General features: G+C 41.7%; 2 protein-coding genes and 1 pseudogene across 6 annotated transcripts in view; 2 read left to right on the plus strand and 1 right to left on the minus strand.

The window, feature by feature from the left end:
* The first annotated feature begins 1,372 nt into the window (after positions 1 to 1,372).
* The window catches only part of nrxn2b (neurexin 2b), a 437,402-nt gene continuing 414,866 nt past the window's right edge, over positions 1,373 to 23,908 (plus strand). The window contains 1 exon segment of the mRNA XM_029166692.3: positions 1,373 to 1,780. The gene's annotated coding sequence lies outside the window, so the exon portion shown is untranslated.
* On the plus strand, positions 5,817 to 14,370 carry LOC114865522 (uncharacterized). 5 transcript variants are annotated; one of them, XM_029166705.3, is made up of 17 exons: positions 5,843 to 8,342; positions 9,211 to 9,670; positions 9,795 to 9,900; positions 10,059 to 10,276; positions 10,520 to 10,651; positions 10,787 to 10,954; positions 11,181 to 11,317; positions 11,464 to 11,575; positions 11,663 to 11,743; positions 11,887 to 12,067; positions 12,152 to 12,241; positions 12,396 to 12,482; positions 12,645 to 12,705; positions 12,878 to 12,916; positions 12,993 to 13,180; positions 13,463 to 13,646; positions 13,760 to 14,370. In XM_029166705.3, the coding sequence occupies exons 2-15, from the start codon at positions 9,242 to 9,244 to the stop codon at positions 13,126 to 13,128; spliced, it is 1,977 nt and encodes a 658-aa protein (XP_029022538.1). In that variant the 5' UTR covers positions 5,843 to 8,342; positions 9,211 to 9,241; the 3' UTR covers positions 13,129 to 13,180; positions 13,463 to 13,646; positions 13,760 to 14,370. The 5 variants fall into 5 exon arrangements, with proteins under 5 accessions (XP_055360023.1, XP_029022553.1, XP_029022538.1 ...); XM_029166720.3 differs by lacking the exon at positions 12,396 to 12,482 and having other exon boundaries at positions 5,838 to 8,342; XM_029166758.3 differs by lacking the exon at positions 9,795 to 9,900.
* LOC114865549 (uncharacterized) lies at positions 16,630 to 21,742 on the minus strand (annotated as a pseudogene).

A 23,908-nucleotide genomic window follows, 5' to 3' on the forward strand; every position in this document is an offset into this window, starting at 1 on the left:
AATTTGCTGACATGATGTGGGACATGATGAGCAGACCCCCAGAGGCTGCGGAAGGCTCCTAATGAGGACCTTCGTCAGCCCAGTGTGTGACACGACATGAGGGAAGGGAGCGTTGGAGCGGAGGAGAACTGCGGTTTCACCTTCCAACGTTCCCCCTGCGTCGAACGCGGCCACGTTCAGACTTGTGCAGGCGACGCGTTGTTGTAGACAGGCGCAAAGGCGATGAGCTCAGTGTTTAGGACAACAGGTGATGGTGCATAGTCAGAGCTGTGGCCTGAAAAACATGCTACCACAGCGTTTTTCAGCTTGGCCCCGAGTCCTGCTGCTTTTCATTTAAGCTATTGATTATAGGCCAATTTACACTCAGGCTGCAAACTGAATGCATTTAACTAACTGGATGAATAAAACAGGGGAGGCTCTTTAGAGGAGTTACAAAATACACACACTTGAATGCAGCTGCTGCACAAAAGATGCTTTAAAGCTGCACATATTCAGATTTATATCAGTAAATATTGGAAATTATGCAATTAGACTAAATAAGAGTGTCGGTTCCATAAGATCAAACTGCTTCTCCTTTTACAGTTACACTGCATTGGAATGATTTGCAGTATCATAAGAATTTTAAATATTAAATTAATAAATGTATTAACTTTGTGACCTCTAAATGCATCAGACTAGGAAGAGTTCAACTAAACTGTAATTGGATTTGTTCTTTTAATATTACTCTTTAGTTCACTCTCACCCTTTATTTTATAATGTGAACTGATCTGGTGGTTTTAAGGGTGAGGAAAATGTCTTCTATAGTACAGTATGTGTTTTCTTTTTTCCTCATGATGATGATGAGGATCAAATACAGCTGATGGAGCCACCGTATTGTTTCTATAATTGCCTGTAGCCTGTTTGAGGGTGTGGACGGTCATTATTAGCAGATAATAGCATCAGTGCACTTCATGGTTACATCTCTAAAGTCTGACTCATGCGCAATTGCTCCGTTTGGACAGAGACACGTTCACGTGGGTCCGGAGACGAAGCTGTCATATTCGGGGTCAGCATCAGTGGCATCTTTTGTCCTCAAGCAGAAGCAGAAGCGATTTGCTCTGTGGTCGTACGTTGCTGATCTCTGGAGTCCAGGTGACGTCTCCCAAATGACATCACCCGCAGGCTCGTCTGCACTTCTCCCGCTGATCTTTGATATTTACGCGTTAATCTAGTTTCACCATTATTCCCAATAACGTCCCTGGCCGCGCTGCTACGGCGTGAAAAAACGCAGCCCCCCCCCCCCCCCCCCCCCCCCTCCGCCACCCCCTCCCGGGAGAAGTTGCCTTCCCCAGCCGGAGCGGGGCGTGAAGGGAGCGTCCTCCTCGGTGCGTCGCCGCCGCCGCCGATGCCGCCTCGTCTCCTATTCCAGCGGATGCAGGTGGAGATGAGATGCGTCAAGGCGTCCCGGAGCACCCAGCAGGAACGCGACGGCGGAAGCTCCACAATAAAAGCCCCGGCGATACGCGGTGCGCCTTTTGTTTTTAGTTTGAAAGGACAACTCTGAAATGGCGTTCTGTGCCTGCGATTGACGGCGGGGATGCAGGTGGAGCGACTCGGCCAGGACCGTTCACATCTGTCTTGAAGAAAAGAAGGGGGAGAAAACCTGCTTCCTGCTCTGCTCATCGGCTCTGGATAAAAAAATAAAGGCAGGAGCGCAAACTACGCCCAGGCTTTATTCAGGGATTTTTACAAACCTCCCAAGTCTGGAGAATAAAAGCGGAGGGATTGCCGCAAAACACAAGTAAGGACTTTTCTTTTCTTTGCTGTAGTGACTGCATGCGTCTGTGGAGACCTGTCCCTGTCTGTAAAGGCCCTCCAAGCGATGACAGGTCACAAACAAAAACACACTATTATAGTCCCATAATGAGTAATTGTTGGCTTCGTTCTGTTGAGAGGGAGCCAGCAGCAAACGACGCGTAATGGGTCGATACGTGGAGGAGATTTAAGAGGCGAGTGGATCTAAAAGGCTGCTCGTGCTCTGCGGCTCCGGGAGCAGACGCGTTGAATCCGTCGTGGTGCTGGCGGTTGATGGGCTGGTAATGATGCATTTGTATGTTTTTGCAGCCACTCGCGGTGGCAGTGGCCGAGTGTGGGAATTCAGAGGTAAAAAAAAACTAAAATGTGACGTGCTCCGTGGTAGGAAAGTCCGTCCCTGCGCATCTTGGAGCCATGGATGTGTTTACGCAGCATCCAGACGACTTGAGAGAGATTATTGCTACACATTCTGACACTCATTAAACCCGAGGCGAACCTGGGGCTCGTTATTTTGCAATGTAGAAAAAAAGGCGAGTGTGATACGTTTAGTCACAGCGATGAGACACAAATGCTCATTTTCACATAGAGCCCACTTACTTGTACACGCACTTCTTCATTCCAAATACCTGACAACAAGACGCACTGCAAATTCACGCATTACAATCACTACATGCTCTTTTAAATATTTTCTTGTTTTATAAATATTTTTGTAAGGCTTTTTAAAATCACAAATGGACATTTAACGAGAGAGGACCGGAAGGGATCCGTGCTTTTCCGAACGCTGCAGTCTAATTAGTCGCTGAAGGTGAGAATGACTGGGATCTGCCGCCCCCAGTTTCATCTCCGACGAGTTTCTCCAAGTCAACGCGATCGCCTCATCGCGTTAGACGTGCGCGGCCGCACTACACGGATATCGGGGCTCCGTTTTGCGCCGCTGACACTGCGACTGCATGCGACTCCTGCGCCACCGTGTCGCCAAACGCCCACTGGGGTGCGTAACGGTGTTTCTGTGCAAAATCCCCGGAGCAGGGAGCGAAAATCGGCCAATACAAACCGATAGATGTCTCGTTATGAGCTGCAAATCAAGCTGTGCGGCCACCTTTTTTTCTCCAGATTATTAAACGGAGATCAGGTTGTTTAATTTCAGCCGCGCGGAGGCAGAGGCGGATGAGAAGGACGCGAGCGGAGAGAGGAGGCACGCGGACGCCGCTCGACGAGAGACCGTCAACGACTCTCCTTATTCTAGTGCGTAAATGTTTGAACTTTTGCCGTTTCGTAGTAAATTCAACCCCGGTGACATATCGTCGTTCTCGGCGTGACTCAAACCGCCTCCCATCTCTTTTACTACTGTACCTCACCCACATTAGTGAAATGGCAGAATTGCAATCTGCATTTGATTTCAGCGCGCACCGTGGTGAAGTTTGGGACGTGGAGGAGCGTCAAGGCAGGAGTTTATGACTCGACCCTTTTTCAAGAATAAGGGCGAGTGTGTGGCCCACGCACAGGAAGCGGGGAGTCAGCTTCAGCGGTGAGGTGAAGACACAGGTGACTCACTTCCTGGAGACTTTTGGTGCAAACTCAATAAACCAAGAATAGAAAAACAACAATTCGGCCTCGGTGACAAAAAACGAGTGGTTTCATCTTTTTTCATTTGAGACAATTTCATTATCATTTAACTGAAAAATTACCACATCACTGTTGGTTCTTCTGAGCACAATGTGGCACCCAGCTGTTAATTCCCAATTGACACAAAGAAATAATGGAAAAAAAATCCCCCAAACAAAAAAAAAAACATCACCAGCCATCATCAGCTCAGTCTAATGACTCAGGTTTCCACAATGGCTTTGAAAACACCCAAATAGCTTCCCTACTTTCTAACGACACACTGTGCAGATGCCACTGGCACAAAATGGGCCCATACATGATTCCACTTTTGTTCTCTGAGCTTTCAGTGCACTTCATGAAGGGTGCTTAACATTGCCTTTGTGGGTTGAGATGACTTATAATAATTGCAAATTCCCCTGCAATTTGAATAATTTCTGCAGACCTTTTCACTGTTTGTTATTCGGTGGGTGCGAAAGAGTGGATTCGAGGTCTTGCGCTTCTCTTTGTTTTCGCTCATCCCTCTGACACGAAGCTTCCAGCAACTTTCCTGAATACAAATCTCCGGCTTTTCAGCTCAAATGCCATCAGTCTGGGTCAACACACCGTCGGAGGGCCCTTTGAGCGCCGCACAAAAACACTTTTTCAAATGGAAAGCGTCCACCATATGCGCGTCTGTGGGCGGGACCCGTAGCCTGACCCAGTTTATTAGAGTTGGTGTCGAAGAATAAACTTGATGAAGGAGCTGGATCTCATGTGAGTAATAAGATATGCAGTCTTATGCTGGGTATATTTAGGCCAAGCGCGGCCCTCGAAGCATCTGTCAGATAAGAGGCATCAGTCAGAAACTGTAGCCAATCACAGGTCACCGTTCGGGGCCGCTGTCGTCTCCTGACAGGCAGCAGAGGCCCTGTCTTCCAGCTCACCTATGCTGAAGCTCCAGCCCTCGCAGCCTCCTCACGCCCCCCTCCACGCCCCTCTGCTTTACAGAGGGAGCGAAATTGGACTAAGGGAGTCAGAATGGGTAATCTCCCTGTAATCCCCCGCACAGCAATCTGCCTCATTAACTCACTCCTCCGACGCTCACCGTCTGGCCCTCGTTCGCCTTTTTTGTCCGATCGCCCACCGTCCACCTGCAGAAAGGAGGTGGAGAAGGCTTGATTCACTTGTACAACAAGGAATTCTTCCCTTGAAAAAGGAATGGAACCATTTCTCCTCCCCACAGTGTCTATTTGTTTAATTGTATCTTGCCGATGCTTTTAATTTGAGTGGTGAAGGTTGATGATAGAGAGTTGATCTGTTCCTCTCTGTCCCTGAGTGACTGCATGGAGGGATATGTGAGAGACGTCCAAGGGGCGGCAGACGGGGGGGAGAGGGGATGCAGAGTAGCCCATCGATCCGATCGCGTTACGCCCTTCCCTCCCGTGCGGCCGCGGGCGGCAGTAGGATATCCGTGTCTGGATCGGGACTAATATTAGTCACTCAGGCAGGACATTCATCACGGAGGACGTCAGAGTTGGCAGATCTCGGAGTTGGTGACGTCGGCTGCAGAAGAAATGGGACCAAATTGCAGCTGTGATGGCGCCGGTTGGAAGTTGAAAGCCTTTGGTCTTTTCTAACCGAGGAGGAGTTTAGAGACGTGAGTGTGGAAAATCCTGGAACTGTGCCACATTCTCAACTGTCTTCCACAAAGATTGGGTCATGAATTCATTCAGCAGAGCTTTCAGACACATCTGAATTTTGCATGAGGGTTTTTTTTCCCCTTTATCTTCCAAATAGTTGAAAGTAACGTAATCCCACTCCCCTTTTTTTATAAGAATAAAGCAGACGCTGCCGATGAATAAATGAAGTTGTTCTTTATAGACTCAAGTGTAGTATTTGCATTATCATTTTGCTTTTGCTTTGGTTTTAGGAGGCTAGAGGGGCCAAAGTTCAGCTGGTTGTCCAGTATCGCTCTCACTCCTTTCCTCAGGTCTCGGCCAATGTTTATCTTAGAGAGAGTTTTTAAGGGTGGACTAAAGTTTTCGGAGCGGGACGCATCTCTTTAATACCCACTAGTGAGCTGTTTAACCTAAATTACTGGAGTCAGAGGCAGGTGCTGCATCTCAGGTTTAAAAATATCACCAGCCGTTTGCAAGGACAAAGCTGATGGAACCTCACCGATGACGGTGATGATGATGATGATGTATCATGTTGCCCTGCAACCCGAAGACCGTCCTTTCTCTTTGAGTCGGTAGTAAACACATGGCTTTTTTCCCACTGGACCAATGGACCAACCTTTGTGTCACCACATGCATAGTAAACAGCAGAACTGTAGCTGTAACTGTGAAAGGGTCCTGTTTCAAATTGGAGCAGGTTGCATAACAGGGATATGGGGGACACACACACACACACACACACACACACACACACAAATCCCACATAAGAGTTTTTTATGCTCGTAATTGAAGAGTGGGTGTCAGTAACTAATCCTTATGCTGTGGGATATCGCTCATCCATACTATTTCTAGTTTTGCATAATCATGCAGTTTGTTTACATAACACTTTCATATGTAACTAAACAATAGCTTGTCCTTTACAGACAAGTCTTGGACCATCAGTGACATCCATGCCAATTGGAACTTGTATCCTCTCGGGAAGTTCATTAGTACGAGACCCACACAAACAGTAGACAGCCCATGAAATGTCAGCATTATCACTTCAAATGTGTCTTGATCACGTGGTGGCATCAAGTAACGAGTCCGTGGCCGTGTACCGTCACTTTCCTTTCCCAACCTTCAACAGTAGTCTGTCTGTTCATTGGGTCTTGTGGGCTCCTCCCAGCCCCTTTGAGCATCACTAGAACATCTTAATGCTGTAGCTGTAGCGCTCTCAGTCAGGTAGACCTTTAGAAATGTGCTCCATAACATTTTTTCCCCACTTCTCTTAAAATCCATAAGTCTTTTGTCCATCGTGTTGTGGATGAATGTGTTTTCACAGAACCAACCCCTACAGCTAAATCAATACCAGATTCTCCGACTTGAGCTGTACCTGCTAAAAACTCCCGGGCTCCATTCTGAAAAGCAGCTGTTTGCACAAGCAGAGTGTGTCCATCCTAATGCTCTATTCACCGGCTGAAATTAGGTCTGGATCGTCCTCACCTCGCAGAAGAATGGGCTCGAGCAGCACGGGGGATTTTGGGTATGATGGGGTCATGATTGTGAGATGCCGCGGCTGTGGCCACGCTCACCTCAGGCACGGCGCCACTCTTCCCCACCAGGTGATGGAGAGGGGCGGCTATTCTGCCGCCCACAATGGCCACTCCACCGCAGTGGGAGAGAGGCTTTGGAGGTACACAATGGGCTCTTTTAGAGAGACGCTGCTGCCGGGGCCGGCATTGGGTTTGTGCAGCCAGCGTGCCTTCATCAGGCTCCCCTCGTCACCGATACCGCGGCGCTGTGTTTGCAGACGACCGCGGGGCAGACTGCGGGAACGGCCGCCATTCGTCCTGCACGGCTCCCGCGGGCGCGGGACGCTCTCAGCAGCCGAGGACGCGGGTTGAGCAGGCGGGGTCAAACAATTACCCGGCACCGCGATCTCGGCCGTAATGAGCCGGGAGAAGAGCGGCCCGATCGAGCGATGAGTGAAAATATCACCGTTTTGAAATTCAAAGGAGAAACGTGAAAATGAAACGGCCACTCAAATTCAATCACATTTGCCTTTATTGTGTTTTTATCGTTGTGTGCATCTCGCTTTCAAGCAATAACTGTAATTCAGCGATGACGTTTTGCTTTTTTTTTGCTTTTTTTTTTTTTTTTTTGCAGAGGAGAAATTAAAGTGTGTTCTTGTGCACAGCATGCCCTGTTCCACACTTCAGCTTCAAAGCCTGTTCATGCAGATTTTTTTTTTGTCAGGGGCAAATGAGGTCTGTGTCACATTCGGGCAGATCTGCCACTTCAGCAGTCGCTTCCTCAGTTTGAGGAGGGGAGAAAGTAGAGACATGAAGGCTGGATGTGTCAGGGTGATGGTAGGAGGAGAGAGAGACACAGAGAGAGGAAGTTCAGACCATCCCACCCTCCCTCCATCTCAGTTCAGCCATTTCAATCCCACCATCCATCCACAGAGCTTTAGCGAGATGTGCTCACTAACTGCTTGGCTGCTGAGCAGCTTCGTTCTCACTCTCCTGGATCTCCTCCAAATTTGTTCTCCACCGGTGCTGCAGGTCTCCCGTTTCCTATTAGATTTAAACTATTACAGCTAATAATATGTGTAAGGTCCTCCAGTTATTTGCTAATGTGGAGAATCTGTTAGAATGAGCAATAAAAGCATACGCCATTAAAAAGAAAGATAAAGCACCACCTGCGGAGAAAAACATGTCACATCACTGGGCAGAGGGATCGGAGCCACTCGTCCCATCAGTGGAGCTAATTGTAGGGGTTTAACACTTAGTAGGTTTCCAAGTTTGTCTCCCTCGCTCTCCCCCTCTTTCTCATGTCTCTCTGGCTCTTTCTCTCCCATTTCCAAATGGAGCAGTCCAGGCTTCATCTGTGTTTTCTCTCCCTTCCAAGCTGGTGTGACACACAACTTGGCCTGGGTGTTCAGGGACTGGCGTGTATGGTGACTCGTGCCTCCCACTCCCCAGCGAGTCCCAGGAATAACTCTGCAATTTGACATGGCCCCCGGTGAACAGCAAGCTGTGGAGTGTGGGAGACAGGAAGTGTGTGTGTGCACCCGCTTCGGACGTTATCACGGCATTCAATGGCCATTATCAGTGGTTGTCAGCTTATACTTATGGGCCAATAGGTGCCTACTCCACCTACTGACAGCGGTGAGTAGGTGCAGCAGGTCGTCGTCATCTATTCCTAACGAGATCACGGCTTGGAGGACCAAACCAACTGAATCCAGATCCACTAGAGGCGCTGTTGAACCCTTTTTCTTCACACGGGAGAATCGACGCGCTGACCAAGGTAACAAGTTCATGTAGTCAGATGATATTTCCTATAACTTTTAGGTAAAACATCCAATTGTGGGAGGCAAATTTTTAAATTGGCATTATCAAACTGGCAAATTATCACATTAACGCTTTTCATCGTGGAAATGTTCCCCTGTTTAGGATTTTGATTATATTAGCCAGCGTAACTCAGCCACTAGCTAGCTGTATTCTGTTCTCCCATATCAGACGATAATTTTAATACTCCAATATTTTTTGGGGTTATGTGGACAATATAAAGTTGTTTTATACCGTGAACACTAACCTTTCCTACTTCGTTTCTGAGAAATCCGTCGAGTTTGGTCGGTAATTTAGTCGTAGTGCGTAGTGTAAAGTACTACAATACCCATGATCCTTAGATGCTGTTATCGAGATACGGCCTATACGCCAGTCATGGATGTGTTCGTAACGAGTAAGATCCGTAACGAACAGAAAACGCTTTGTTATTAAAGGTATGCGTATACATTCCTAAACCTAAAGTTTTCTAATGCACCCATGGGGGATTCACTAATTAAAACAGAACACGTTACGTGTAGTTAGTGAAATACGTTTAATTACGGCGTAATGCTTATTCCCCGCCGTAAGAGGGTCACATGAACGAATTTTAAGATCAATGATTGGGTCTTGTTCTTCAACGTCACATAGAGAGTCGCAGTTAAATTATGGTCGTGTCTACGTCTCAACGTTTTATTAAAATAATAATTAAACAGACAGATAAGGGATTACTTATATTATTTTGCTTTTATATTTACTGTTGGATTAGTTATTTTGCTTTCCCTATACTTCTTTTCCAAGTATGAATTTACCATTTTTAGGTTTGACTCTTGATATCTCCTTGTTTCCAGGCTTTACTGTCATATTGGAGATACTGGAGATATGGTGAAACACAGGACAAGTGTGCGATCTACGAAACATAGAGTATGTGTTCGTCGGAGGACCATTGGTGGTGCTACCAAAGTTTCTGTTTTGAGAAACGTTTCACATCCACCTGTAACTGTGGATGTTACACCTGTCACCACCACATCATCTCTGGATGAACATTCAGAGGCAGAACCAAGCAGCAGTTGCATGTCCGAGACTGCTTACACAAAAGCAAAGAAGAAGGAGCTCAGGGCCTGGGACTCATTGAAGGAGGATATGCTGCGGGTATCTTATGAGTCATCAGCACCATCTACAAATATCTGTGCTCTCTGCAAAGAGCATGCAGAGTATAGGTGCCTTGAGTGCAGCAGTACTAATATGTTTTGTGAGACCTGTATCACAAAAACCCACCGCAATTCCTTGCACCTACCAGAGAAATGGAATGTAAGGACCATTTTGATTAATTTATTTATATATTTAAGTAACAAATAATGCTAAAGGTATTTTTAAATGATGCTGTCAATTTGGATTTATTTTTTCCTATTTATGTTTTGTTTTTCTGATGTAGAAAACATTGTATGTGACATCTCCGCTTGAATTAGCACTACGCTTACCAGGAGAACATTGTTCTCATGCTGTGTACGCAAGAGATATGAAAATATTTGTGAACACAGGTTTGTTTTTAAAGATGTTTGATATTTAGTTGTAATATTTAAAATGTTTTGCAATGTATTGCTTTTTATTGTAATTTATTGTCACACATTACATGCTTTATTTAACCCGAAACTAAAACCTATAACTAATAACCTTTTTGGTTCTCTTTCTGCCTTAGGCCAGTTGTGCAGCTTCAGCGTGACTCTTTGTACATGTGAACCAGAAACTTGCACCCTGCTCAGATATGGTATCTGGCCTGCGACACCAGAGAGGCCTCAAACAGCGTTCTCTATAGCTCTTTTGGAGCTTTTTCATTATCTGTCCATGGAATGCCAGGTGTCTGTTGAGGGATTCTGCAATATGTTGCGGTGGAAAAACAATCTGTCTCTTTCAGAGGTAATATAAAGTAAATTTGATTAATATTTTTATTTAAACTAAATCTTTTTAAAAATCATGCTACTTTTCCTGTGATATAAATCCTGTATTAATAAGCACATGTATAATGTATAAATTGGTTGAATCAATAATAGTTGAAATACTTACAGTAGGTCTAGTGTTTATCTTCATTCTGTTTTCAAATGTAACAGCTTTAGTTGCAGTTAATCTGATTATACATATTCTTTACTGCTTTTACCACAGGTTAACATGCTCTACAGAGCTCTGGTGGGAGAATCTATATCCCAGTTTCGCCACCACCACTTTAGATGCAGAAGTTTATCTGGTCTTTGTCCCTCATTTGATGATGGAACAACATGCCCAGTATGTCCTAAGGTTAGATCTACATTCCGATGTTCAAGCAATAGCTGAGGACTGGGCCTTTACTTAAAGTACTGTAAAAATATTTTTATATAAAATATATTTTATTTTTTATAATTATACACTTATATCTTAACATTTCGGTTTTAGAGTAACGGCAATCTGATTGTAACAATGGATGCCTACTTTGGCCTTGTTCGAAAAAGAAGTTCAGGAAGTAGTTTGGTGGAGCCGTTGCATGGTAACAGAATGTTTGTGAGGGAAGAAGATGTGCAAGAATACCTGTCATCCCATCCTGATGGTTCCAAGCCAAATGAAGTGAGTAAAACTGAAATCAAAAACTGTTGGTGAGACCTCTTTCACTGTTCTAGTTGAGAGGTGTCATTAGCCCTCTTAATTGTAGTGTAATTGTAGTATGTTAGTAAAACATATTTTGATTGATGTGTATTCAGAAATGAAGTAGTTGGTCATGAATCATTGGTCATTGGTCTTTGTTTTGATGTAATGTTTCAGTTTTTCTACCTTCTCTATATTTTCTAATCAGGACTGTAGTAATTTCAAGGCAGGGAACCTGCTTCGTTCTCAAAAAAACCCACAAAAACTAGATGTAACAGGGGTGTTTGGAGTCTCTTGCCGCCATGAGATTCCGTTGGTGTTTTTGAACATGACCCAGGGAGAACGGTGAGTTTAAGACACAGCACTGATGTCAGTATGATTGTTCCCAATCACCAAACTGTATGTTTCCCAAATATGTTTTATTCTGTCAGTTTTTAAATTTCATAATACTAAAACCTGTTTATACAATCAATAAACCTCTTTTTCAAAAGGCTAGCATATCCAATGTATATAATCAAAGAACTCCTAACAAGGAATCAGGGCAAGAACCTCAATCTGTATGTCATTTATGACATTGCATGTGTACTTTCATCACACATGCATGTGAGTATGTTATCACAACTAAAAATTTTCAAGTAAATGTTACTTTCTGTGTATTCACTTCAAATATGCTGTTTTATGTGCCATCAGAAAAAAGCAGAAGCAATGCAACAAGACGTATCTCTGGCTGTTCCAGCATTTCATGTTTTTGGTCATAAATTACAGTGTCAGGTAATGATTAACGCAGGTTATGGGCACAAATTACTTTTGTCTAATTTATTTTTGTTATTAGTCTTTTGATACTTAAACATAAAGGGTTATACATAAAACAATTATGTTTGAGTTCAGTGTGCTGTAAGAAAGTGTCTTCATAGGTTCTGTACAGTACGAGAAGATTAAAAGGCTTTGGGCTAACAGATGGAGAAGGTATGGAGAGGTTATGGTCCTTCCTTAGAAGATTTGCTCGTATTACAAAAGAGATGAGTCCATCCCACCGGCTTGACCTCTTGACTGAAGCACTTCTTTATTATGGGAGGAGAAAAACAGCGGATATAGGTTTGGCCAGTTCTTGTATTTAAATAGAAATTTTTGATATGCTTAAAAAATTAAAATTGTGAAGCTATTGACATTTGTTTGTAGAAGTGCAGCTCCATCACAGATGGGAAAAAGCAGAGAAGGTCACTAATCTAGCTAAAGAGGAGTTAGCTGCTGTCTTAAAAGAGGCACCAGGTAAACCTTTAATATTGTACTTTTATTCAGTTAAGTGTTACACGAATTGACTATTCTGTTAGTCAAGATTCTCAGTCGTCAAAGTTTTCTTAACAAGAAGGCAAGAAGGACATCCATGACTGACCTTCAAAATGACTAATACATTCTTTTTTAGCGAGTGTTTCAGAGCACAGTGTACAGAGATGGATGGAAACGGAGAACGAAGTTGCTAGATTGACAGTTTTGAAAACCAAAATAGCAGGTATCGCGTGCACGTGTGTGTGTGTGTGTGTGTGTGTGTGTGTGTGTGTGTGTGTGTGTGTGTGTGTGTGTGTGTGTGTGTGTGTGTGTGTGTGTGTGTGTGTGTGTGTGTGTGTGATCTTGTTCATTATTTAACCATAATATCTTGACCTTTGTTCTCTAGACAGTGTTCCCAAATGGAAGAGGGTGTATGTGACAACGCTGATTGAGCTCCAGCACCTCAAGTAAGACAGTAACTGTTGTACTTTGAATATTGCATCAATCTAAATGAATGCAAGATTACTTCACTGTATTTCATGTTAAAAAAAATGTGACCCCAACAATAAATATGTAAGCATCTTTCTTTTAAGTGCGTTGCGCTATGTGTGTGTTTAAACACAACTATTTTACATTTAGATCATGTGATCATGATTCAGCTGTTGCAGATGAGAAAAAGTAAGTAAGCTTTTTTAATACCCAGCACTTAATTTGCACTGTATTTGGTAAGAGCAGCATTGTCATCTATGTTTAGGATTGAATCTTGTCTTCAAAAAATTGAAAGACAGTACCATATAACAAGAAGATGGAATCAGTCAGATTCGATATTCCAGTCAACACTGTTAGAGCTCGACCAGGACATTCGAGGTAAACTGGTCATGCAGGCATGAACGGAGGCAAGGGAAAGACTTACACTTCTTCACTTGAAGCGAAAATACCCAGGTACAGTATGTTTACCTATGTGTCCAGTAATATTTTTTGTACTGTACATTATGAAATGGGAAAATGTTCATTCTGAGTGACTGTGATTCATTTAAATATCTGATCAGCATTTATACAACAGAATTTATACCAAACAGGGCTCTACGTGTGATTTTCAAGTGGGAATAATCTGTCTTTAAATATGTGTTTACTAAATATGTGTTTTTCTATAAATTAGGGCAATCATCTTTATAATTGTTGTTTGCTGCTAAATGTCATTGATCATTTTGTTCTGTCTTACAGATGGACAGGGAATTGCTGTCAGATTGTCTAAACAAATTAAGGCCTGTAACAAGAGACTGAGGAAAACCATAACAGATTACAACAGTCTGCAATGGCCACCACAGACAACCATCTTCCCACCACAGATGGATTTTCAAGAAGCAGTGATCCCTCCTGGCCTGTCTACTGTAGCATTGATGAAAATGTGGGTTGACCTCAGGAAGTTGACTTTTATCAATCTATAGTTATTTGTTCATTTATTGATGCTACTTTATTGTACTACATTAGATTCAGTTTTTGTCATTTTTGTGCTTTCAGACAGAGGAAGGAGACTTTTCACGATCCCTCAAAAGACGTGCCATTGATGCATTGCACCTGAAGACCAGGGCTGCTGAGGAGAAGATCATGCTTCAGGATGAAATGAAGACTTTAATACATCATGTTCAGCAACAACATGCTTCTTTACACTCAGCTATTACTAATACTAAGCAACCTGGCTCCAGAGCTGTTCTTGTTGGCACCATTATAAACTTGGAACAGAAACTACATAATGCTACCTTGATGTTCCAGCAACACATTCCAAGTATTGCTCCTCTTTCACACGCTTACCTGCCACAGTTGAATGTAGTCTGCCAGAACGTGATATCACCGGATGTGTACATGGCTTTATTCAACGACGATGATGATGATGATGATGATGATGATGATGATGATGATGATGATGAGGAGGAGGATTGTGATGATAGCATTTAAAGCTAAAATAAAATGCAGATTCATCCAACACAGAATCTAAAATGACAAACTTGTAAATATGCAAGCAGGATTGTGCAAATGTACTTATTTAGGTATTCCTAAAGCCTGTGTTTTGTGAAAGTGTATGAAATAAAAGAGTTTAAAAGAAGAGAATAAATGTCTTTTTAAATGGTAAATGTGCTACAAGAATAAGGTTATTTAGTTATGATGGTTGGGGTTAAGGGCTAAGGAATGCATATGCACATGATGTGTTCACATACTGTTCGTAGCAGTTGAAGCTATTCGTTTACACTGAGGGTGTTCACTACTTCAATCGTGATCTATTCAATTCCGTTTTACTTGAATAGCACCAATTCACAACAAGGTTATCTCACTGCACTTTACAAGGTAAGCTTTACAGGAGGCAAGATATATATATATATATATATATATATATATATATATATATATATATATATATATATATATATATATATATATATATATATATATATATATATATATATATATATCCTGGGAATGTACCGGTCAATCACAAAGGTAGTGTGAGTAGATTGCATGACATTAAAAATAAATGTTAGGCTGTAATCCATCTCGACTATGAGATTTGTTACTTGATTGACATACTAGTCAAATCTTTTTTGACTAGTCATGCCAAAGCTTTTCAAAAGACTATTGTGTGTGCATTTGGATAGGGCTGAATGCTATCACTTAGAGTTGTTGGTAAGATTTGTTTGGAGATTAAGGACATTATCTGTTTAGGTAAACATGCCGAATACAACCAACTGATGATCACTGCTGCTAGACTTCTGACCAACATGAAAGTAAAGAAAATCTTCCTTAGGTGTGTCTATTTGTAAACTAATCGAAAACATACAAACACAAACATTCTAAATCTAGCTGAATTAAATCTCACACTTGAAAATATTTACCACATAGTAAATTACAGAGAACAAAATGACACAAGAATGATGAAATAAAAATCAATATTCCAATGAGGTCTAGATTAAGAAGTGAGATAGTCAAATCACAAGATGAACTTCTATTGTAATTCATCAGGACTATTCAAAGTGAGGCTCAGTAGTGTGTGTGGCTCACATATGGGCCACCTCCTGATGAGACAGCAGATGTTCTCCAAAGGGATGTTCTCCCAGACCTGGATCAGGACATTAGTCAACTCCTGGGCAGTCTGTGAATGGAAGACATGACGTTCCAGAGCTGCTCAGTTGGATTCTGGTCTGAGGAATGGTCCATAGCATCAGTGCCTTTGTCATGCAAGAGCTGCTGACACACTTCAGTGAGATGAACCATTTTCATGAACCAGAAGGAGCACAATGGGTGTGAGGATCTCATCCAGGTACCTAATGGCAGTAAGGCACTTCTTAGAGGTCTCCAAGGAAAGGGCTTCCCAGACTATAACTCACCCACCTTCCAACCAGTCATGATCGAGGATGTGACAGGAGTTATAATGTTCTCCACTGCGTCTCCAGACTCTGTCACACGTGTCACGTGTTCAGTGTAAACCCGCTCTTATTCATTAAAAAAATGCGCAATTCCAACGGCAAATCTTACAATTGTGGTATTCTCAGGCAAATACCCAAGCCATCATGGTGTTGGACTGTGATCGCAGGCCCAACCTGTTGTTGTAAAGCCTTCACACCACTCTAATAAAGAAGGACATTACATTAGTGGCCTGCTGGAGGTCATTCTAGGGGCTCTGGCAGTGCTCCTGTTAATCCGTCTTACACAAATGAGCAGAAAAAGTCTTGCAGCTGACTTGTCTTTCTAGGGCCTCCTCCACGTCTCCTGCTGTCCATGTTAGGAGATACAGCAAATCTTCATATCACATTGCTCATTGATGTCATCCTAAATGAGCTGCACTACCTACATGTAAGCAAAATCTATGTGTTGCAGACAAAGGCCTTAGCTACCTCCAGTGACTGGGGCACAGGCAAAATGCAAAAAAAGGTTGAGGAAAGGGAAATCGTCTGAGGTCACGACCTGCAGAACCATTCCTTTATAGGAATTGTCTTGCTACAGTACATGCCTTTAATTTTCACCTGTTGTTTGTTGTAATATCAGGTAAAATTGTTTCACAATCAGTGTTACTCACTAACTGGACAGGTTGGTATCCCAGAAGTGTGACAGTGTCTTGGACATACAGTAAATTGAAATTACTGTGTGTTGTGAGCAGTGTGTTGATAGTCCAATGCTATATCATGCAATGATCGTGTTTGATTCCTCAGCTACTGAGTGTGTAGATCCTGCTGGGTTTGACATGGCACATTGTTACCCAGAAACATGAAAGTAATATGCAGTGTCTTACACTAACATATTTGGAAATATATCTTGCTAACCTAATTCCTAATTTTTAATGGCTTACTGAAATCAGTAGTGAGTGCACTAGTATAGAAAACCAATGGACCAAAGGCAAATCAGTACTGATACACAAAATTTTATTTATTTTTTATTACAAACATAGACTAAACTGTATTTTTATCCTGGCAATGTATGCATAAAGTTCTTTTAAAACCACAAGCCAAATGTGACCATCTCTGGCATGAGCTGCACTGACGCCACTGTCGCCATTTCTTCAAGGCATTTCTTCGCTTGTCTTCGAAATGCGCATGGCAGACACTGCAGATGTCGAGTCCAAATGAGTCACGTCTAGCTGCATCTACAGTACAGCATGTAAAAAAAAGTTAGTGGATCTGAAATATGACGGCCATGCAAAACATAAAAGATGGGTGTGAACATATAAGATCATTTCAACACAGACCCTCTGCCACTGCCACACTACTGGTCATTTCACCAGGCTCCTGAGTGCAATGGCCACCTGAGGGGACAAGAAATCAGCACAGAAACCTTCACTGAAAACTTGACATATCGGTAGCTGTGGATTATCATGGCTCATCAGAAAGTGTCAAAACACTAGAGGAACACGACTCTGGAGGACAAGGGTCGGCTCTGTTGCCACCACAGTCATTACTTGATAATTCAGAGACACTGCCATCTTGCATTGTTAGCAAATGTTATTTTATCCAAAGAAATGTACAATTCATTCAAAAAAGCAGCTTGGGGTTCGGTGTCTGCTCAAGGACACTGGCATGAAAGCCAGTGGAACTGGCAATTGAATCGTTAGCGCCACAGTTGTCAAGTGATCATTGTAAACAACGTTTTAGTAAAGTAATGTATTTATTTATATTGTATAGTAGAGCTGCCTTAGATGTTTATAAAAGCAATATCATGCCACAGCCACAAAGTAGTGAATAAGAACAATAGCAAATACTATAATAAACACAAGAAACCTACCGTTTCCACACATGGCATCCAGTATTTCTTCCACAGTCTGTGATTGTGCCCCATTTTCTCCACCTATTTATTTATGAAAAAAATCTCAAGATATCAGTTAAGTCATACAATATGCCTTTGTATGGGTTTTATTGCAGTACTTGTTAAAGGCTGCTTTTTGATGCTAGTTCTACAATTGTGGAGTCTAAAAAAGACAATAAGCCATACATACTGTATAAGCTTAAGTAGCAGTGGACTTTTTTATTATAGAGGGATAAGTAATTAAGAGATATTACATGTCACTATTTTTTAATTACCACTCTAATCAATGTCATAGAAATCTCAAGATCACTTACCTAAAGAAATCTGATCTTCAGCCTTTATTATGTCCTCTAGTTGTTTTCTTCCATAGAAAGATGGCTTTTTTAATGTTAGGCCTTTGGGCAATCCAGCAGCATGAATGGTGACATTGTGATTTCGAAGAGACTGGTATGGAATCTTCCCAACACCCCCGACGTCCTCTATAATAATGAACATACCTTAGAAAATGGTACTTTTTTTTTGCATCCACTCGATAAAAATAACACAACACAGATAGACTTTGTACAGTACATCCAGCAGAGAGTGTGCAACAGCTGCTTCAATCTGCCTTTAAAAAGTTATTGGTGAAATATATTTAGATATTTGACAAATATATGTATATGTAAATGTATATGTATATGTGTACGTATGTATGTGTATATATATATATGGTTTATACATTTTTTGCACTGACTATTTGGCTGTACATGAAACAATGACAGTAAAGATCTGATTTATTTTGGCTTTAAAAACAGAACTTACTGTATTTCTGGTTAAACAGTTCCTGCACCCTCTTGACCAAGACACTGACTGGTTCCTTTGTGGTATGTATGGCTGAGGAAGAAGCTGCAGATATAATGGAGAACATTATTTAACAAATGAGTCTGATAATAGAGAAGTATGTGTTTATAGTATGTGTGTGTTAACCTTTAAAGTGGAGGGCAAAATTGTTGACAGTGTCTGTAGAGGCCAGAAATTCTGAAGCTCCTTTACTGCTCACTTCACTGACTTCCATTGTGGCCTTTTGGTGGTCAAACGACAGTACAACTGTTTCCACACTCCAACTCCTCAAGGCTGGACACCTTTATCCATGTTTAGAGAAAATAGACTTAGAGTTAGTCTAGTAGTGAATTTCTTTTGGCTAAACTACAGCAGGTCTATCATATAAGAATAAAGGAATATTATTCAAAAGATAAATTTACATTGCAATGTGCTCAAAGGATATCAATGCACAAATTTGTTTTATGTGAAGCCAACACTGAAATTATTTATTTAGATTGGAATGATGTATAAACCTTATACATGACAACATCATGTCCTACTTATGACAAGAAACTATTAACAGGTTCTAGTTATTTTCAAACCTCTAACTTCAGGCTCTTCAGGTGCTTTTTAATTTTAAGCTCCCTCATCTCAGGACTAAGGTTCTTGACTGTTGCTTCAGCCCTAAGAGCTGCAGCTTCTTCATAGTACTGTCTTTTTTTCTCTTCCCCTAACATAGGCCACTTTTGCTTAATATCCTTCAATGTTCCTGAGAATAAAAGAAATTAATGTGATGTTTTTTACATGCAGATAAACACAGAAAGACAACAGCAAAACCTGAAAGAACAGTATTAAAGTTTGGAAGTGGTTATTGTGAGTAGTAGTACTAGTAGTAGTAGTAGTAGTAGAGTATTAGTAGGAAGTTGAGACACTTAGACTTAGAGACATAACCTTTGACTAGAATGAATCCTCAAAATCATAGAGAAAATATAATTTGGCCTGTTCCCACAGTATTTCCTGTTAGCCATGAATATGTGAAATATGTTTAAACATCATAATCTATAAAATATATTTTTTGCCATGGGTTTCAATGGTGAAATATAAACAACTGTGATAACATACTGTTTAAATAAATACTTACTTTATAAATATACTACATATGCTATGAAATAAGACATTGATCACGCCAGCTCTCTTACCTTTGTTTTGCAGATGGTCTCTACAAAAAAGATTGTATGGTGATAGGTTTCGTTTATACAGCTTGTTTTTCATGGGTCTCACTTTAGAAGGTACTTGCAACGTTCGTTTAAAATTTCCAATCCAATTCTAAAATGACAAAAATGAACGTTATATTTGCAGTCATGAATGTTATTATTTTGACTTGCGTCTTGTGAGGACAGTTAATGTAGTTACTGAAGGTGTTTTCTTCCGAGAAATGCAGAGCTAAGGAAAGGCAGCAAAATGTCACTTACAATTTACTCACTTCATAAAACACAGAGCATGAAAGTTATAATATAAAGCACAATTTAATGTTAATGTTATTCACCTGTTAACATGCCAACGTTGGTACAAACAGATAAGTGTTACGTCACATTTGCTACATAATTTTAGCTCTGTGTGAGTCAAGATGATAGTAGTTTCTAATAGTGTACTGTTGGTAATGTTAAGTAGAGACAAGATATGTAATAATTGCCTCCATGTATAAACTTCAGCAGAAACATGCCTTCAGCTATCCCCAATTCATTACTGTCCATATACATCTATTGACTATTAGTTGGTTAGTAAAACTATTGCACCTCTTAAACGATCTCTGACGTAAGTAAGAGAAAATAAACATTGTTTTCTAATTTTTTATACGGGCAAATATAGTCTATGCTGTTAGTAGACGTGCTGTCTACTGTGTACTGTATCGTATACTGTACTGTATACTGTACTATAATATATACAGTTCCATGTACCGTGTACTGTGCCTGGGTTCTGTATACTGTACAGTATACTGTGTATTGCACTGTAATGTACCATGTATCATACTGTATACAGTACCATGTACTGTAACGTGTAATTTACTGTGTAATGCGTACAGCACTGTATACTGTGCTCTACACTGTATAGTGTTCTGTGTATCATACTGTATGCAGTACCATGTACTAAACAGTATAGTATACTGTGTAACATATACCCTACTTTATTGTATACTGTGTAACATCTTACAATCTTATTCATATTGTCCACAGTGTTCAGACAAATGGCATTTGTCCCTGTTTAGTAATGTGCACAGTTCAGATTCAACTTTGATATTGATAAAATTGTCTAGTATCTAAAATATGGAGGTCATACTTGAGGCCATACTCTGATCCTTTCTTTAAGCTTGCCAGGTCTACAAAATGTATCTTACCTCTATGATAGAAGGCGGCAACGCAGTGGTTTCAGCAGCTGCTTGTACCAACGGAGACCCAACACTTCTCATTCCTTTTTCAAAAAAGTGTTTTAAAGATTGTTTTTGCTGGTCTGTTATCATTGTTCTGCCTGTGTGAAGCAATGAGCAAAACAAAGCATTAGGTGAACAAAACAAGGTTTTAAATATGTATGACATTACATAGCTTACCCCTTTCTTCCATCCTGCCTAAGAGAAATACAAACAGAAAGAGAGAAGATAAATAACGTGTTTAAGGTGTATGACATTATCTTTGAGCATAGAGAATACTAGAACGTGGATGTAAAAAACTTTTGTGATCTAGTCGTGACCATAATTTAACTGCGACTCTCTATGTGACGTTGAAGAACAAGACCCAATCATTGATCTTAAAATTCGGTCATGTGACCCTCTTACGGCGGGGAATAAGCATTACGCCGTAATTAAACGTATTTCACTAACTACACGTAACGTGTTCTGTTTTAATTAGTGAATCCCCCATGGGTGCATTAGAAAACTCTAGGTTTAGGAATGTATACGCATTCCTTTAATAACAAAGCGTTTTCTGTTCGTTACGGATCTCACGACACATCCATGACTGGCGTATAGGCCGTATCTAGATAACAGCATCTAAGGATCATGGGTATTGTAGTACTTTACACTACGCACTACGACTAAATTACCGACCAAACTCGACGGATTTCTCAGAAACGAAGTAGGAAAAGTTAGTGTTCACGGTACAAAACAACTTTATATTGTCCACATAACCCCAAAAAATATTGGAGTAATAAAATTATCGTCTGAAATGGGAGAACAGAATACAGCTAGCTAGTAGCTGAGTTACGCTGGCTAATATAATCAAAATCCTAAACAGGGGAACATTTCCACGATGAAAAGCGTTAATGTGATAATTTGCCAGTTTGATAATGCCAATTTAAAAATTTGCCTCCCACAATTGGATGTTTTACCTAAAAGTTATAGGAAATATCATCTGACTACATGAACTTGTTACCTTGGTCAGCGCGTCGATTCTCCCGTGTGAAGAAAAAGGGTTCAACAGCGCCTCTAGTGGATTTGGATTCAGTTGGTTTGGTCCTCCAAGCCGTGATCTCGTTAGGAATAGATGACGACGACCTGCTGCACCTACTCACCGCTGTCAGTAGGTGGAGTAGGCACCTATTGGCCCATAAGTATAAGCTGACAACCACTGATAATGGCCATTGAATCCCGTGATAACGTCCGAAGCGGGTGGTGTGTGTGTGTGTGTCACAGATGGCATGAGAAGCAGAGATGCCTATGCCTGTCTTGACAGTGAATCCCTGCGACCGTATGAGGGATTTCCACCACCTCTCTGGCCTGTCCCTCCTTTTTTCTCATGGTTGGTGAGATGGACAATACATCACTTCATTTCTCGACATTTCCATATGTTCACAGAACCTAAAATTGCAGAACAGGTTACAATAAATATTCACCAGTCCTCTACCTCTAGATGTTTTATGAAAAGAAAAGATGTGTGTGAAAAGTCGAATGGCTCATATAGATCAGATTTAAAATCAGAATCAGAACAGAAACGCACGTCTGTTTTAAATTTCATGAAAGTACATACAAAGCAAGTATTTCACCAGGAATACTGTGCAGTGGTGTTGCCCACCATGCAGTGAGAAGAAAGATCGATGTGATCCTTGTGAATAGCTTCCAGGTTGATAGAGAACGAGGGGCCGTTGCTAAAAGAGAACTCGAGGAGAAACAGACAGCCACAGGCTGATCACAGGACCCCAGCAGACCTCTTAGGTCTTCTGAAACATGGATGCGGTGTCGAAAAGTCCACCCCTCCGAAGCCCATCAAACTTCTTCAGAGCCGTATCGATTGAAAGCTCTCTTTCCTGCCAAGCCATTTTCTCCAAGGATGCTGCTATCTGCAAGCAGGGCACTTTGCTCCAGTTACCCACCATTCACTCGCTAACCCTGCTCTGGCATCAGCCATGAATCTATAAGACTTAGTCACACCTGTGTGGCCCGGGGCGAGTCAATGAGGAGAGAGAGCGAGCGAGCGTGTTGTTCTCTCCTCCAACATTAACGTCTCCATCTTGTTCTCGCTTCATCCTTTCTGTGCCTCGTTGAGGCGGGAAACGGGAACGAGGTCTCTGCGTTCTCACTGCTCTGTGGGCTCTTATCACGATTTGACAAGGAGCTTTTATAGATTTGCAAAATGATCACTTTGAACTGCATTCATTATTAATGATTGACAACACCACAGTTCTCTTGTGAATGATGTCTGAATACATGGAATAAGAATATAAAATTAAAGAAGCTTGTTTAATTTGTCAGTCTCTGTGTTTTGGCTACATTAATATTTATTAGTGCAGTCAGTGATTGAATGCTCTGCAAAAAAAGACTTCTTCATATCAATCACACAAATTAAAATTATACTTTTCTATGTTGTGGCAGCTGGCAACGCTGAGCAAGGTCTTTGCACTGGAAAGTATACTGGTTGAAGGCATCAGGGAAAATGAATTAAGCTAACTTGATACTAAACTACAGCAGCAGTTGGAGGGAGTGAGCATCAGTTAACTTTTGGTCATTTCTTTTGTTTTTGTGGCCAACATTTTACTTAAATATTGAATTTGTGAATACATATTGTGAGTGTTTGCTATACTTCTAACACTTCAAATCAATCAGTGGTTTATCTTCATGCAGGCGTGCTCCATCCCCTACCTACAGTTAAATGCCCAGTGTCAGCTCTGGGAATATCAGTGACCTTCCTTGATGTCATTAAGTGCTTATGGCACATTCCACAGTGCATTGTGGCTCCAGCCTTTCCGGTTCAGAGACATGCAGCTGAACCAGAAACAATGGGTGCAAGAAGCACTGTGGGATAGGCCACAAGGACTCCATGACCATCAAGGAAGGACATGCTTTGTGCACACGGTCCGTTGGCACACTTCAGCAGCACAGACTCTGCAGACTGCTCCCGGCCCTGCTGTTGTTCTGTGAGCAGCTGTCAATTAAGCACCACGGACAGCTCTCCACTCACACGCATTGTCTCATCCCTCCCTCACTGGCCCGTCTGTCTCACATAGCCAGAGCAGTGGGTTATTCATCTAACCTTGGCTTTAATGCTGCCTCTTCTGTGACACTCCTCCGCCTCCTCCTTAGTGTTTATGTCA

This window comes from Betta splendens, chromosome 2, assembly GCF_900634795.4.
Source record: "Betta splendens chromosome 2, fBetSpl5.4, whole genome shotgun sequence".
NCBI classification, from domain to species: Eukaryota; Metazoa; Chordata; class Actinopteri; order Anabantiformes; family Osphronemidae; genus Betta; species Betta splendens.